The following is a 17,649-nucleotide window of genomic DNA, read 5'->3' as shown; positions in this document are numbered from 1 at the left end:
GAAACTTTGGGCAAGTAATTCATCTCTTTACAGTCAGTTCCAGGCCAGGCTCAGTGGCTCACGCCCATAATCCCAACACTTTGGGAGGCCAAGGTGGGTGGATCACTTGAGCCTGGGAGTTTGAGACCACCCTGGGCAACATAGTGAAACCCCATCTCTACAAAAAAATAGAAAAATTAGCTGGGCGTGGTGGCATGTGCCTGTAGTCCCAGCTACTCAGGAGGCTGAGATGGGAAGATCACTTGAGCCTGGGAGGCGGAGGTTGAGGTGAGCCAAAATCGCATCACTGCACTCCAGCCTGGGCAACACAGTGAGACCCCCATGTCAAAAAAACGAACTAAACTCAGTTCCTCGTTTGTAAAATGGGGATGAAAGTAATTCTTGTACAGATTTAGGAGATAATTTACAGAGTCCGTAACACAACAACTGGACCAAATACATATTTGTTGAATGAATGCGTAAATGCCATTCTTTGTTGTGTACAAACCTGCAACTATTTTTTAAAACTTTGATTTGTTATTAATGTCAACTTGGGATTTTGCTTTAAATCCCAGGTGAGGGGATAGTTACTTCCTGAACATGGCTATAATTTATCAAATACTGTTAGATAGTGACTACTTGATAAGAATGATAAAAGGCATTCTTGAGATTGTATACTGTTCTATTTTTATTCATACATATTTGGATGCTATTCAAGGTTATTGGCTATAATGGGCAGGGAGGAGGACCTAGCAAGTCTTTAGGTCTATGTGACTATTACATTTTTAATTTTTTTTTTTTCTATTCAGTCCCTGAAAAACAGCTGAATGATATTGAAGATTGTGACCTCAATGTGGTGAGACTATGTTTTCAAGTTTTTCTCCCTGATGAACATGGTAATTTGACGACTGCTCTTCCTCCTGTTGTCTCGAACCCAATTTATGACAACCGTAAGTACTTCATTTTCTTATATTTGTAGTCTTTTTTGTAATAGTTTAATTCTTAAAATTATTTTCGTAATTAGGAAAACAATATATTCATGATAGGAAAACTTCCAGACATTAGAGAAATATATAACAGAAAGGAAATCTTCTCTAATCTCATCCTCCAGAGATAATCACTATCCTTAGGTGCATATTTTACCAGTTTCTTCTTCCTGTATATACACAGATACATTGTCATCATCATCATTTTTGACACAGTACAATTTTGGCAACTTAAAATCATAAGTGATGATTGTTTTAAAAACTAACTTTCTTCTTACCATATATCTTGGACATTTTCCTTTTAATCACCTTATTCTTTTCAGTAGCAGCATATTTTATTATGTAGTTATATCATAATTTTATTAATTACCCTCTTACAAGGCATTTGGTTTGTTTCTTTTCTCATTTTTTCTTTTTGCCCTAGCAAACTGTACTGCAATACATATTCTTGGATTTTTTTTTTATTATTGGTTTTTTTTTTTTTTTGGAGACAGGGTCTCACTCTGTCACCCAGGCTGGAGTGCAATGGTGCAGTCATGGCTCACTGCATGGCAAATGCTGGCTCAAAGGATATGGATATATCTCATTTTGAAAGATTATGAAACTTTCCCCCAAAATACTGTGTGTGTGTGTGTATGTGTGTGTGTGTGTGTGTGTGTGTGTATGTGTGTGTGTGTGTGTACATAGACTTATATATACGTCCACCAATGGTGTATGATATACCTGTTTTATGCGTGGAAGGATAGAGAGACTTAGGGCTATAAAGGAAGCATGAAAGTTGTATTGCCATAGGGAGATGTATTGCCATAGGGAAAATTGTATTGCCATGGGGATGTGGTCATGATTTATGAAGATTAATCTGGTGACAGTGGGTAGGATTGATTGGCGGAATCAGAATTTAGAAGCAGGGAGATGTAATTAGAGAATATGTCATTACCTAGAAATGAAGCCACAAAGTCTAAAGTAAAGCAGTTAGAAAGGAAGTGGACAGATAAATAGATGATTAATGTATTTAGTGTCATTTATCTATACACTAAAACTTTTATTCTGTGAATGCTTTTCCTCAAATTCTTCCCTGCAAAAAGAAATAAAATATTACTAAGGTAGTAACTCATTTTTTTGAAAATCCTTTATATTTAGGTGCTCCAAATACTGCAGAATTAAGGATTTGTCGTGTAAACAAGAATTGTGGAAGTGTCAGAGGAGGAGATGAAATATTTCTACTTTGTGACAAAGTTCAGAAAGGTATTTATTTATTTCATTGAATTTAGAATAAATTTTAGATTAATAGATGCAGTTACTTTGTTTTCCCATTTTTTTTTTTTTTGGTTTCTTATTGACTAGATGACATAGAAGTTCGTTTTGTGTTGAACGATTGGGAAGCAAAAGGCATCTTTTCACAAGCTGATGTACACCGTCAAGTAGCCATTGTTTTCAAAACTCCACCATATTGCAAAGCTATCACAGAACCCGTAACAGTAAAAATGCAGTTGCGGAGACCTTCTGACCAGGAAGTTAGTGAATCTATGGATTTTAGATATCTGCCAGATGAAAAAGGTATGACATTTTGCTGGTAATAATTTATATATTTCTTGAAGTGGTCCTGCTAATAACATCTTCTTGTAATATTCATTTGAGTACAGTTATGTATATTCATAATTTATGTTTCTTTTCCTGGAAGCTTTCTGTTGGTTTTTTCTTTATGCTCTTTGCATCTCTTTATTTGTTGGGTTGTTTTTTGTTTTGTTTTGTTTTGTTTTTGAGACAGAGTCTCACTGTCAACCACGCTAGAGTGCAGTGGCGCAATCTTAGCTCACTGTAACCTCCGCCTCCCGGGTTCAAGCGATTCTTCTGCCTCAGCCTCCTGAGTAGCTGGGACTATAGGCACGTGCCACCACGCTGGGCTACTACTTTTGTATTTTTAGTAGAGACAGGGTTTCACCATGTTGGCTAGGCTGGTCTCTGCATCTCTTTCTTCAAGAAGAGGTTTGATTAGTATGGAATAATTTCAAAGTATCTAAACTGCTTACTAAAATTTCTATTTTATTTTTGAAGGTCTGTTTTAGTCTTTGTGCACTTACCACTCAGAGAGTAGTCTCTATATTGGTTTCTTATCAAACCTTATTGCATTAGTTGAGATTATTGACTTGTGTGATAAGAAAACAAGATGAATATTTTAAACAGCTTGTTTTGGGTTTTTTTTGAGACAGGGTCTCACTCTGTCACTCAAGCTGGAGTACAGTGGCATGATCGTGGCTCACCAGAGCCTCAGCCTCCTGGGCTCAGGTGATCATCCCACCTCAGCCTCGTGAGTACCTGGGACTATAGGTGCGCACCACCACACTTGGCTAATTTTTGTGCGGTTTTTTTGTTTTTTTGTTTTTGAGATGGAGTCTCGCTGTGTCTTGCCCAGGCTGGAGTACAGTGGCACAATCCTGGCTCACTGCAGCTTCTGCCTCCTGGGTTCAACAAATTCTCCTGTCTCAGCCTCCCAAGTAGCTGGGACTACAGGCATGCGCCACCACACCCGACTCATTTTGTATTTTTAGTAGAGATGGGGTTTCACCATGTTGGCCAGGCTGGTCTCAAACCCCTGACCTCAGGTGATTCACCCACCTCAGCCTCCCAAAGTGCTGGGATTGCAGGTATGAGCCACTGCGCCTGGCCAATTTTTCTGTTTTTTTATGGAGACAGGGTTTTGTCATGTTGCTTAGGTTGGCCTCAAACTCCTGCGCTCAAGTGATCCACCTGCCTCAGCCTCCCAAAGTGCTGAGATTACTTTAAACAATTTTTTACTAAGAGAAAAATATCCTTTTCTACTGATACTACTGATTTGGGACATATTCTGTAATACTTATTAAATCCAACTTACATACATATTTATTGAAAACATTTTCTATATGTGAATAAAATATTTGTTTATTAAAGGAGAGGATACAATCCTATAATTTTTTATCTGCTTTCCTGGTTTCTTTCTAATCAGATACTTACGGCAATAAAGCAAAGAAACAAAAGACAACTCTGCTTTTCCAGAAACTGTGCCAGGATCACGGTAAGAATAGTTTGGATCGATTCATATTTAAATAGGTTTTGTTTTATTTACTTTATTCAGTTTTTCAAATTTTATTATTTTTGTTTTGTTTTGTTGTTTGTTTGTTTTTTGAGATAGCATCTCTCTCTGTCACCCAGGCTGGAGTGCAGTAGGGCAATCTCAACTCACTGCAACCTCTGCCCCCCACGTTCAACAATTCTCCTGCCTCAGCCTCCTGGGTAGCTGAGATTACAGGCATGTGCCACCACACCCGGCTAATTTTTGTATTTTTAGTAGAAACAGGGTTTCGCCATGTTGACCAGGATGGTCTTGAACTCCTGACATCAGGTGATCCACCCACCTTGGCCTCCCAAAGTGCTGGGATTACAGGTGGGAGCCACCACGCCCGGCCAATTTTTCAGATTTTAACTGATAATGTTATTTTTCAAATGACATTTAATAATGGAAAAACTTTATCCTAACAGTTAATTTTCCTGAGAGACCAAGACCTGGTCTCCTCGGTTCAATTGGAGAAGGAAGATACTTCAAAAAAGGTATTTTATTTCCTATAGCATATTTCTTGTGATCAGAAAGACCAGTACTTTGCACAATATATTGGAATTCTATTTTTAGGAATGAATAACTGCTTCTTTGAAAATTTTCTCTCCAGATTTTTCATGCTTTCAGTATAGAATGAATTAAGCATGGCTTCTGAAGGTTGTGTTAGAAACTGATTATGTTTTTGGGATTTATTGTTCAAGAAATTACATGTTGTTCATATGGTAGCAATTTTATTAATTACATTGCGTTATGAAAAAATGTTACTGATTTGGTTAGTTACCTGTTTTTATAAATAAAATTTTACTGGAACACGGCCATGAATATTTGATTAAATATTATCTCTAAACTGCTTTTTTTTTTTTTTAACACTATGGCAACAGGGTTGAATAGTTCCAACAGAGGCTGTATATAGCTCACAAAGCCTAAAATATTTACAATCTGACTTTTTAAAGAAAAAAAAATTGCCAATCCCTTGTTTAGGTAATTCAACCAAGGGCTAATTAGAAGTCTTTTTTCCCCCATGTACATTCTTAAATCATTGCTTTTTCCTGGTTTAGTTTGTAAAGCATTTGTATAATATGTAAATAGATACAGAATTAATTTTTTCTGTAATTTTTTTCTGACTGTGAATTTTATAGTCTCTTAGGGTTCTGTTGTAATATATCTTAAAAGTTATGTGTATTTTCTTATCCCTAATGAGTGTTTTCTCCATCCTTCCATTTTCTCCTAAAAGTGAAGAGTAAGAGATGATTTTGGCTATTTGGAATCCCATTAATTGTAATTCTAATATTTATCTTTTAGTTTTCAAAAATACCTTTATAGAGCCTCAGAAGCTAGATTTTCGTATTTAATTGAAGTGAAATTACATATGCCAAAGTAACTTGCCAAAATCATTTTACCTGTATTTGTAAAACGGTATATATGTTACACAATTTCATTTTGGATTCGTGTAATAATTTTAGTGCTTTTTACATTTTTTTATTTGAAATGTTACATTGGTTTCCTTGACATTTTTCTTTATATATATTTGTGTGCTTATGCAATTTTAATTTAGAAATACTTTTTATAATTTTGTTCATTTTAATTTCGTAAAATAAATTTTTCCTCCCACAGAACCAAACTTGTTTTCTCATGATGCAGTTGTGAGAGAAATGCCTACAGGGGTTTCAAGTCAAGCAGAATCCTACTATCCCTCACCTGGGCCCATCTCAAGTGGATTGTCACATCATGCCTCAATGGCACCTCTGCCTTCTTCAAGCTGGTCATCAGTGGCCCACCCCACCCCACGCTCAGGCAATACAAACCCACTGAGTAGTTTTTCAACAGGGACACTTCCTTCTAATTCGCAAGGTATCCCATCATTCCTGAGAATACCTGTTGGGAATGATTTAAATGCTTCTAATGCTTGCATTTACAACAATGCCGATGACATAGTCGGAATGGAAGCGTCATCCATGCCATCAGCAGATTTATATGGTATTTCTGATCCCAACATGCTGTCTAATTGTTCTGTGAATATGATGACAACCAGCAGTGACAGCATGGGAGAGACTGATAATCCAAGACTTCTGAGCATGAATCTTGAAAACCCCTCATGTAATTCAGTGTTAGACCCAAGAGACTTGAGACAGCTCCATCAGATGTCCTCTTCCAGTATGTCAGCAGGCGCCAATTCCAGTACTACTGTTTTTGTTTCACAATCAGATGCATTTGAGGGATCTGACTTCAGTTGTGCAGATAACAGCATGATAAATGAGTCGGGACCATCAAACAGTACTAATCCAAACAGTCATGGTTTTGTTCAAGGTAGTCAGTATTCAGGTATTGGCAGTATGCAAAATGAGCAATTGAGTGACTCCTTTCCATATGAATTTTTTCAAGTATAACTTGCACTTGATACCACCTTTTAAATCTTGATACCACCTATATAGATGCAGCATTTTGTATTTGTCTAACTGAGGATATAATACTATATTTATACTGTATATATAATACTGACTGAGAATATAATACTGTATTTGAGAATATAAAAAACTTTTTTCAGGGAAGAAGCATACAACTTTGGACATAGCGAATACAAAATTGGAAGCTGTCATAAAAAGACAACTCAGAGGCCAGGCGCAGGGCCTCACACCTGTAATCCTAGCACTTTGGGAGGCCAAGGCGGGTGGATCACTTGAGACCAGGAATTCGAGACCAGCCTGGCCAACATGGTGAAACCCCGTCTCTACTAAAAATACAAAAATTAGCTGAGCATGGTGGTATGTGCCTGTACTGTCAGCTACTTGGGAGGCTGAGGCACAATAATTGTTTGAACCCAGGAAGCGGAGGTTGCAGTGAGCTGAGATCACACCACCGCACTCCAGCCTGGGTGACAGAGTGAGACTCTGTCTCAAAAAAAAAAAAAAAAACAAAAAACACGCTTTTTTATATTTCTTTTTATAATGTTTTAATGTATTCTTAAATTTCAAGCAAATTTAAGATAAAACTTGTAATGGCTATGCCATTGAAAAACTTAATTTTTTATTTTTGAGGCCCATGGGCCAAGGTAACCCCTAAGGGGTTTTCTTAGGCTTCTTGGAGCTTAGATTTGTATGTATATCAAAATGTCTTTAAAATGTTAAGTTGGGCAGAAGGCAGTTGAAGTGAGCTTTCAAGGTATGGGAGGTTTTCTACATTTTATACTATTTCAATCTATGCCTTTAAAGTTGCTTATGATTTTAGCTTTACACTCATTTTTTAAGGGGAAGAAGTTTCCTTGGACCATTCACCTTTCTTAGATGTCCTCACTCCCTGTGATCTCATAAAACTGCCTATTTGACATCTCTATCTAGAAATCTAATTAAAGCTCACACTCAGCATATCCAAAACTGAATTCTTGGTCTTCCCTCCCAAACTTGCTTCTCCTTCAGTCTTCTCCAACTCAGTAAATGGCAATGCCATACTTCTAGTTGCTCAGGCCAAAAACCCTGAAGTCATCCTTGATTCTTCTTTTAGCACCCATATCCAATCCATTAGCAAATCTGGTAGACCCTACCTTCACAATATATCTAAAGTTGACCACCTCTTTTGACCTCTACTATTAACGCCCTATTCCAAGCCACCATCATCTCTTCCCTGGATTGAAGCTGTCATCTACAAAAATTCTTCTTATATCCTTGCATTCCTACAGTCTGTTCCCCATAAAGTAGCCAGAATGATTATTTTTAAAACAAGTCAACTCATACCATTCATCTGCTCAAAACCATTCAATGGCTTCTCATCTCACTCAGAGCAGTCAAAGTCCTTAAAAGTTGCAGGCCTAGACTCCCTGTCCTACCTCAGGTACCACCATATCCCACTTCCTCATGCAACTCCAGGCACCTTGGCCTCAGTGCTCCTCAAAGCATCAAGTATGCACTTGCCTTGGACAGTCTGTACTTGGTATTCCCTCTGCCTTGAATGTTGTTCTCCCAGAAAAATGCATAGTTCACTCTTACATCCTTCAGGTGTCACTCCACTGTTACCTGAGCAGGTCGTCCTTGAATATATACATCAGCATTCCCTTTCCCCCCTGCTTTATGTATGTCCATAGCACTCACCACGATCTGACTTTACTAAGTATTTATTCATTTACTGTTTGTTTTCCCATACCGAAATATAAACTTTCTAAGGACAGAAATTTTTGTGCTTTATTGTTGAATCTCCAATTTGTAGAAAAATGCCTACCTTATATTAAACACTCAGTAAATGTTTATTGAACATTAAAAGTATTACTAATAGAACTTTGGTTTTTGAAAGAAATAATAACTTTAATTATAAGACATATATGATTTTTGCAGTTTTACTTAGTGTGACATTGGGTTTATGAGAATCGTGTACATTCAAGTCCAGGAATAATAATGGTCATCCAAATTGTTTGAAAGGAAAACAATCCCAGTGGCAAAATGATGGTAGAATTTGGGTAATCTTTTTTTTCCTTTTATGAAAAGAGATTTTATTGAAGGTAAAACATTAGAGGTTCATTGAGAATCTCTAAATCCATGTTTTGACATTGTCAAGCTCATTGCAACTTCCAGATTGAGTAACACTTATAACACATTTCCTTTTCAAAGTGCAAGATTTTTAAAAGAGACTTGTCACATATTCATTTGGCTGGTTTCAAATGGTGAGCTGAATGCTGGGTAATCTCTACTAGCTCCTTAATCAGATTTAAAATTCTCAGTGTTTCCTAGTTGTTTCTGCATACTTTATGTGAGTTGTTATAGCTGTAACATTACACTTTATTTGCTGTTTGTGTTTCGTGACTTTTGGTAATTCTGGCATTTAGAAACCTTTCACTTTGCTTCAAAACGTAGTTATATTTTGGAGTTTTCATTTGATATATAATTATTTATTTTGCCCTTTTATTTCCCAAAGACATTGTAAGGGTTAATTAGATCATTATATTTTATTATTACAGATTAAAGTTGGGCAGTAATCTTAATTGTGATGGAATTATCATTATGCTAAGTAATTAACTTTACCTAGTTTGTTTTACAACTAGAACCTGTCCTAAATGTTGAATATCTTCCTAGCAAGAAACAGTCTGTCATTTTACTTACGCGATGTCTAACCAAACCATAACTTTACATAAACTAGTCGTTTCGGTCAAATTGAAAAATGTGTGAATGCCATAAAAACAAAAATTCTCAGTTAAATGATACTGGGAAATAGGGAAGACAGCAAAGTGAGACTTGGGCTCAGGATGGTTCAGGAAGAAAAAAAAAGAATTAAAGACCCCTGAGTACCATTAATATTCCTCAGAAATTATTATTTCAAAAGGAAATATTTCTGTATTATAAATTTTTCACGAGCAGCCATTATGAAATCTCACAAGAATCGTAGAATTCAATAAAAAAGGTAGAAAGTAATTTTTTTATTTAAAAATATAAATTAAAATAAATTTTTAAAATCATAAGCACATAAATAGAACTTACCAGGGAGAAAGAAAAACCTGAAGGCACAATTTCTTTTCTGTTCAAAATGTGAACCCAGGATGTCTCTAGATGATGATGGATGATAGGTGGGGAGATTTTTTTTGTTTTTAATACAGAATCTCATAGTTTTGGATTAATTAGCACCAATCAGTTTAAACACTGACTGTTAGAATAGCTGCATGGGTTTTTTTCTTTAAACTAATTAAGCGTTGGCTACTTAGTATAAGTAAGTATAAGCCGAATTAAGGTTCTGCTACATCTGTGTTTAGAATATTTTTTTAAAACTAAATAAGTGTTGGCTAGTTTTGCAGTGTAAGCAGAATTAAGGTTCTGCTACCTCTGTGTTTAGAATATTCCCAATGGATTTTTCATTTTTCAGGTGCTATTTTTTGACCCTACATAGACTTTAATTTAAAATGAATTTGGTAACGTTTCTCCTCTATCTCTACATATATTCATGCTTTTCACCTGCTCTTTTAACACCTGCCTTTAGTTTCTGAGGCACTTTTTCTGAACTCTACTTGTGCACTGGATCCCTCCTCCTTTCTCTGCCAGGCTGTGTTTACTTTATCCTTACATCGCCACTTAGTGATTCCTTTCTTTGTATAAACATGGTAAATGTCTTCATTAGCCTAAAAGGAAAGACCAAATAAAACCTTTCCTACCACTTGGATGCGTTTGCATCCTGACTTCTGAAATGCCTCCAGCCTCCATTTTCTCCCTTTCCAGTTATTCCTTAGCCCAGCCATCTCTATCTTTAGCTCCTACAATTTTCTTAGGATATTCTGGGAAAGATGAGCGGAGACTGCCTGCCTTGTCAAATCTAGTGTCTTTTTTTCAGTCCTCACACTGCTTGACCTATGTATAACCTCCTATACTTCCCTCTTTGGATACTCCTCTGGGTTTTCTGTGGTAGTCAAGATTCCTCCCTGAGATTTATTTCCCATGAGTCTTGACCCCTCCCCTCAGTTGGTGCTATTTCCCCCTACCCGCCCTCCGATGATCTTATCAGAGCCCACAGGTTCAGTTTTCTTTCATGCTACCTGAATGTCCTGATAAACTGGCTCGCTCTCTTCTTTACCTTCCATAATGGCATTACCATTTACCACGCCACCCAAGATACTTACTAGGAACCTCAAAGTATTGTATTCTTTTTCTCCATCACACTCATACTTAATCATCAAGTCCTTTTGAGCTTGTCTCCTCTTGAATGTGTCCCTTCTTAATTCCTGCTGCCTTCTTAGTAAAGGCCTTCATTCTTTTTTCCCTAGTAATAATCTTTTCCATATGTTCCGGTTAAAATACCATGTTCTCCCTATTCCTTATTACATAGTTAGCATTCCTTGAAAAAAAACAATTCTCTCAGGCCTCCATACCTTTAACATGTTACCCACTCTGCCTCTGCTCTTCTGGAACTAGAACACTCATCCTTGATTGAAGGCTGGGCTTCTCTATGAAGGTTGGTCCTGCCTCCTTACTTGAGGTGAAGCTTTGTACATGCCTGTATTACGGACATCCTCTTATTTAAGTGTTTGTCTCTTTCATCATTGGGACTCCAGCACCCAGCATAGTCCCTAGTATACTAGTTGGTGCCTAATAAATAGTAGCTATTATTAGAAAAGGAAGGGTGAAATTGACATGGGAATTACTAAAATGTATATGGAAATGATTTTTAAAGGGAAAGGTAATGATTTTCTGGCAGGAAAAGCAGCAATGACAAGATTACTTAAGTCTTGTGAAATAACACTTCTCTTCCTTGACCTGCTGCTTCCCTTTTTTACCACACACACACGCACACATACCACAGCCCTTTGAGACTGAAAGCAGCTCTATTGAGAATAGTAGTGTCAACTGTATTATGTAGAAATTCTAAAGTTTTTGGGATTATTTCATAGCCCTGACCTTGCTACTTCTCTCCACTTTATGTGGCAGGTTTAATCTCAGGTCTCCCTCATACACTTCTCAGCCTCAGCACCTAACCCTCACACAACACTCCAGTATTGATGCAGTCAATCTTGTATAACATTTTTTGAATGTCCAATGTGCAAAGCACCATGTTGGAAATTATACAGAGGTGAATAAGACAAAAACTCTTGCTCTCAAAGATGTCAGTCTTTTTCTTTGCAAGGATAACACATGTAGAGTAAAATGCATAAAGGGGACTAATTTTAAATGTACAGCTTAATTAATTTTTATGTATGTTAACACCCATGTCACCACCATGTTTAGGACATTTCCAGCACCCCTGAAATTTCCTTCATGCCCCTTCCCAGTCTGTACCTACACCTCTAAATCTATTTTCAATCCTAATGGCCTTTTAAATAACTGGGCTTCTCACAACCATAGTGAACAGAAACAGCTGGGTTGTCAACATGTAACCTAATACTTCGGGAAAACTCGTGATAGTTTCCATGTTAAGAGAGACATGGAGCAGGGCATTGGCATGGTGGATGGATCACGCCTGTAATCCCAGCACTTTGGGAGGCCGAGGTAGGGGGATTGCTTGAGCCCAGGAGTTCAAGACTAGCCTGGGTAATATAAGGAAAACCTGTCTCTGCAAAAAAAAAAAAAAAAGAGGATACAAACAAATGGAAGAACATTCCATGCTCATGGGTAGGAAGAATCAATATCGTGAAAATGGCCATACTGCCCAACGTAATTTACAGATTCAATGCCATCCCCATCAAGCTACCAATGCCTTTCTTCACAGAATTGGAAAAAACTACTTTAAAGTTCATATGGAACCAAAAAAGAGCCCGCATCGCCAAGTCAATCCTAAGCCAAAAGAACAAAGCTGGAGGCATCACACTACCTGACTTCAAACTATACTACAAGGCTACAGTAACCAAAACAGCATGGTACTGGTACCAAAACAGAGATACAGATCAATGGAACAGAACAGAGCCCTCAGAAATAACGCCGCATATCTACAACTATCTGATCTTTGACAAACCTGAGGAAAACAAGCAATGGGGAAAGGATTCCCTATTTAATAAATGGTGCTGGGAAAACTGGCTAGCCATATGTAGAAAGCTGAAACTGGATCCCTTCCTTACACCTTATACAAAAATCAATTCAAGATGGATTAAAGACTTAAACGTTAGACCTAAAACCATAAAAACCCTAGAAGAAAACCTAGACGTTACCATTCAGGACATAGGCATGGGCAAGGACTTCATGTCTAAAACACCAAAAGCAATGGCAACAAAAGCCAAAATTGACAAATGGGGTCTAATTAAACTAAAGAGCTTCTGCACAGCAAAAGAAACTACCATCAGAGTGAACAGGCAGCCTACAAAATGGGAGAAAATTTTCGCAACCTACTTATCTGACAAAGGGCTAATATCCAGAATCTACAATGAACTCAAACAAATTTACAAGAAAAAAACAAACAACCCCATCAAAAAGTGGGCGAAGGACATGAACAGACACTTCTCGAAAGAAGACATTTATGCAGCCAAAAAACACATGAAAAAATGCTCATCATCACTGGCCATCAGAGAAATGCAAATCAAAACCACAATGAGATACCATCTCACACCAGTTAGAATGGCAGTCATTAAAAAGTCAGGAGACAACAGGTGCTGGAGAGGATGTGGAGAAATAGGAACACTTTTACACTGTTGGTGGGACTGTAAACTAGTTCAACCATTGTGGAAGTCAGTGTGGCGATTCCTCAGGGATCTAGAACTAGAAATACCATTTGACCCAGCCATCCCATTACTGGGTATATACCCAAAGGACTATAAATCATGCTGCTATAAAGACACATGCACACGTATGTTTATTGCGGCATTATTCACAATAGCAAAGACTTGGAACCAACCCAAATGTCCAACAATGATAGACTGGATTAAGAAAATGTGGCACATATACACCATGGAATGCTATGCAGCCATAAAAAATGATGAATTCATGTCCTTTGTAGGGACATGGATGAAATTGGAAAACATCATTCTCAGTAAACTATTGCAAGAACAAAAAACCAAACACCACATATTCTCACTCATAGGTGGGAATTGAACAATGAGAACACATGGACACAGGAAGGGGAATATCACACTGGGGACTGTTGGGTGGGGGGAGGGGGGAGGGATAGCATTGGGAGATATACCTAATGCTAGATGACGAGTTAGTGGGTGCAGTGCACCAGCATGGCACATGTATACATATGTAACTAACCTGCACAATGTGCACATGTACCCTAAAACTTAAAGTATAATACAAAATAAAAAATAAATAAAAAGAAAGCCAGGTATGGTGACATGTGCCTGTGGTCCCAGCTATTAGGGAGGCTGAGGTGGGAGGATCCCTTGAGCCCAGGAGGTTGAGTCTGTAGTGAGCAGTGATTACGCCACTGCACTCCAGCCTGGGCAAGACCCTGTCTCAAAAAAAAAAAAGACTTAGAATTGGTGATCCAGGCCGCCTAATGGCATCAAATAATTTGTTATATCTTTAATTTATTGAAGGATCACCACATGCTTTTAAATAGCATGGAGAAATGGAAAGAATAGGGACTTTTTACTCAGGTAATACCCAGCCTGCTACCTAACAGGTTGTGTTGTACTAAATAAAATGGTACATAAGAAGAAACACTGTAAATTATATAGTGCGAATCAAATATTGTTAATAAACCAGTATCTGTATATCCTATGTCCCTGATTAATCTTTAATTTAGATACTCCTTCTAGTTATCTAATACACAGCAGAGTGAGAAAAATCATTATGGATTAGGTTCTTTAGTAAGAAACCTGAGATGGACTTCTCATTAGCATTAACTAGTTATTGCCCAGCTTTGGAGAGCCTTCTTTTGGCCTTGTTTTTCCAGAAACATTTCCTATTGATTAATGAAGGTAAGGCCAATTTTAATGACTTCAATTCTGAAATTTTGTGACTCTTAATTTATTTGTAAAAGTTGATTATGAATTGGGAGTGGTTTGACTTTTCCTAAAAATGAATCTCATAGCTAATGAAGTTGCCACTGAAAGGTTTCTCATCTGTTTTGTTTTCAGACGTTGACTATAAAAGGGGAAAAATTGGAATGCTTTTTGTATCATATGTAACAGAAAATATAATGCCATTTATCATTTATTATAAGCCCAGAAATAGGTAACTAATCAGAGATAAATGTATGGGTTGTCTGTATCTAGTTTTATGCCTTTTTTTGCCTAAGACGTAGTCAAATTAATATTTTAACTAATACATCTTAGCAGAGTTTAGTTAAGCACAAAGTTAACAGTGGGTAGGATTGAATCTTGAAAGTAATCATGTCTGTAATGTTTTTCATGCATGCAAAAAGCACAGACAAAACCACTCATGCCCTATTAATAAACAAAATACAGATCAAAGTTTTCAAAAGTAATCACTCTATTTATTCTAAATGTCTGTGGCTTTAGGAAAATACCACCAGCTAGTACTTACCTATTTAAAGATGTAGAATTTATTATCCTCTAATATTCTTATCAGTTGTTTCCACAACTTTAGTTTACTATTGGACTTTCAAAAATTTAAAGAATTACAAGTAAAATTCATTAAACACTTGTGTGTGAATAGTAATACACAGTAATTAGTACAGAATGTTGCTTCTTCAACGAATTGAGTTTTCAGGGAAATCAGCAAGTAAATGAAATATAAATTTTTGGTAAAAGTATCAAACATTCATCTTGCCCATTTTTCCTCTTAAACTTTATTATCTAATCAAACATAGTTTTCCATAAGACGTAATAAAATATAGATAAGGTTGGAATATTTGAGGATCCATTTGTGGAACTGAATTTAATGAGACTTCATTGGTGATACACTCAATTTTTACCGGGTAATTAGCTAATAATGTTGGTCACTGTCTCACAGTTCAAGTAGCTTTAAGATGATGTGGCAAGGAAAACAAAGCTTTTGGGTAACCAGCGTTCTTAAATGTATGGTTTTTGACCAGGTGAACCCTTTAGAAGTGATTTCTGTTTTAAAAGTATGTACTTAAAATACCTTTGGCTGTGATGAATGTAGATCCCAGCAGAATACCAAAATCCTATTTTTTTTGACTGAGTATTTGTAGATGCTTAATGACTGAAATGAATTTGGAGGCACTGATGAAAGTGATTTTTTTAAAGTTCTCAGGTACTGTTCAATTATTTAATGTTAAGTTTAGTATCAAGATACAGTTGTTTTTAAAATGCCAAAATGCTGTTTATTATACAGAATATTTTATTACATTTGCAATATCTTTGTATACAGTGATTTTTTTCTTGATAATATAATAAATGGAAAAATTCTAAAACACTTGCTGAAATTTTGTTGCTATTTAACTTTTAAAATATCAGATTTTCTTCATATTTATAGCATCTTCCTAACAGGAAAAGGTAGTTTTAGTTGCTTAGAAACATTAGACTTTTTTTATGGAATGCTGTTGCTGAATATGGTTGCATTTGTAACTGTCCTTTGAAATAATTTTGTAGAGTACTGAAGTGCCTTTTTACAAGATTTTTTTCCTTTTTCCTTTTTTGGCTTAACCAACAAAAATCTGTTTTCAGAGTCCTGCAGGCTGAAAGTCCGAGATCAGGGGTACTAGGACGGTTTCTGCTGAGGCTCTCCTCCTGGCTTGCAGAGGGCTGCCTTCCCATCATCCTCACATGGTAGAGAGAGAGAAGGATGGAGATCTAGGGTGTCTCTTCTCTTTTTTGAGACAGAGTATCACTCTGTCATCAAGGCTGGAGTGCAGTGGCACAATCACAACTCACTGCAACTTCTGCCTCCTGGGCTCAAGAGATCCTCCCGCCTCAGCCTCCCAAGTAGCTGGGACTACAGGCGCATGCCACCATGCCTGGCCAATTTTTGTATTTTTTGTAGAGACAGAGTTTCATCATGTTACCCAGGCTGGTCTCAAACTCTTGGGCTCAAGTGATTCACCCGCCTTGGCCTCCCAAAGTGCTGGGATTACAAGCGTGAGTCACCATAGCTGGCCTGGCCTCCTCTTTTCTTAAATCCTTTTTTTTTAATTGACAAAACTGTATATATTAATATTTATCTTATTCAACATGATGTTTTGAAATATGCATACGTTGTGGAATGGCTAAACTGAGCTAATGAACATGTATTACTTCACTTAGTTATTTTGTAGTAAGAACACTTAAGATCTACTCTTAGCAACTTTGAAGAATATATTTGTTATTAACTATAGTCACCATGTTGTACAGTAGATCTCTTAAACTTATTCCTATCAAGCTGAAATTTTAAATCCTTTGACCAACATCTCCCCAACTCCGCAACCCCTATCCCACTCTCACCTCCGCAGTTCTAGTAACAACCGTTCTACCCTACTTCTATGAGTTCAGCTATTTTAGATTCCACATATAAGTGAGATCATGCAGTAGTTGTCTTTCTGTGCCTGACTTATTTCACTTAACATAATGTTCTTCAGGTTCATCCACGTTGTTTCAAATGACAGAATTTCCTTTCTTATGGGTGAATAATATTTCATTGTACATATATACCACGTTTTCTTCATTTATCTATTGATTGATAGATGCATAGGTTGATGCCATATTTTGGCTATTATGAATAATGCTGCAGAGACCATGGGAGTCAGATATCTCTTCAACATACTGATTTTATTTCCTTGGGATACATATACCTAAATAGTAGGATTGCTGGATCATGTGGTAGTTCTATTTAAAATTTTGTTTTCTGTTTATATTCCCACCAACAGTGTGCCAGAGGTTCTCTTTACTCTGTATCCTTGCCAACACTTGTTGTCTTTCATCTTTTTTGGTAATAGCCATTCTAATAGTTTTGAGGCGGTGCCTCACTGTGGTTTTAAATTTGCATTTTCCTGGTAAGTGATAGTAAGCATTTGTATGTCTTAAACCTGTTGGCCATTTGTATGTCTTCTTTTGAGAAATGTCTACTCAGGTCCTTTCCCCATCTTTTAATCAGGCTGTTTTCTTGGTATTGAGTTGTTGGAGTTCGTTGTATATTTTGGATATTAACCCCTCATTAGATGTATGGCTTATAAATATTTTATTCCATTCCGTAAGTTGTCTCTTCACTCTGTTGATAGTTTCCTTTGCAGTGCAGAAGCTTTTGTTTGATATAGTCCCATTTGATTTGTCTTTTTTGTTGTTGTTGTTACCTGTGCTTT

General features: G+C 36.8%; 1 protein-coding gene across 3 annotated transcripts in view; it reads left to right on the top strand.

Moving 5' to 3' along the window:
* The window catches only part of REL (REL proto-oncogene, NF-kB subunit), a 50,470-nt gene extending 34,679 nt beyond the window's left edge, over nucleotides 1-15,791 (top strand). The window contains exons 5-11 of one of the 3 annotated variants that reach the window (XM_034953207.3): nucleotides 789-929; nucleotides 2,106-2,210; nucleotides 2,310-2,522; nucleotides 3,949-4,017; nucleotides 4,291-4,386; nucleotides 4,482-4,550; nucleotides 5,671-15,791. In XM_034953207.3, coding sequence (XP_034809098.2) covers nucleotides 789-929; nucleotides 2,106-2,210; nucleotides 2,310-2,522; nucleotides 3,949-4,017; nucleotides 4,291-4,386; nucleotides 4,482-4,550; nucleotides 5,671-6,443 — 1,466 coding nt within the window. In that variant the 3' untranslated portion in view covers nucleotides 6,444-15,791. The remainder of the gene's footprint in view (nucleotides 1-788; nucleotides 930-2,105; nucleotides 2,211-2,309; nucleotides 2,523-3,948; nucleotides 4,018-4,290; nucleotides 4,387-4,481; nucleotides 4,551-5,670) is intronic. The other 2 variants (XM_003830863.5, XM_034953208.3) reach the window with 2 other exon arrangements.
* The last annotated feature ends 1,858 nt before the right edge of the window (nucleotides 15,792-17,649 follow it).

This window comes from Pan paniscus, chromosome 12 (genome assembly GCF_029289425.2).
Source record: "Pan paniscus chromosome 12, NHGRI_mPanPan1-v2.0_pri, whole genome shotgun sequence".
NCBI classification, from domain to species: Eukaryota; Metazoa; Chordata; class Mammalia; order Primates; family Hominidae; genus Pan; species Pan paniscus.
This window is presented reverse-complemented; position numbering and strand designations above follow the sequence as displayed.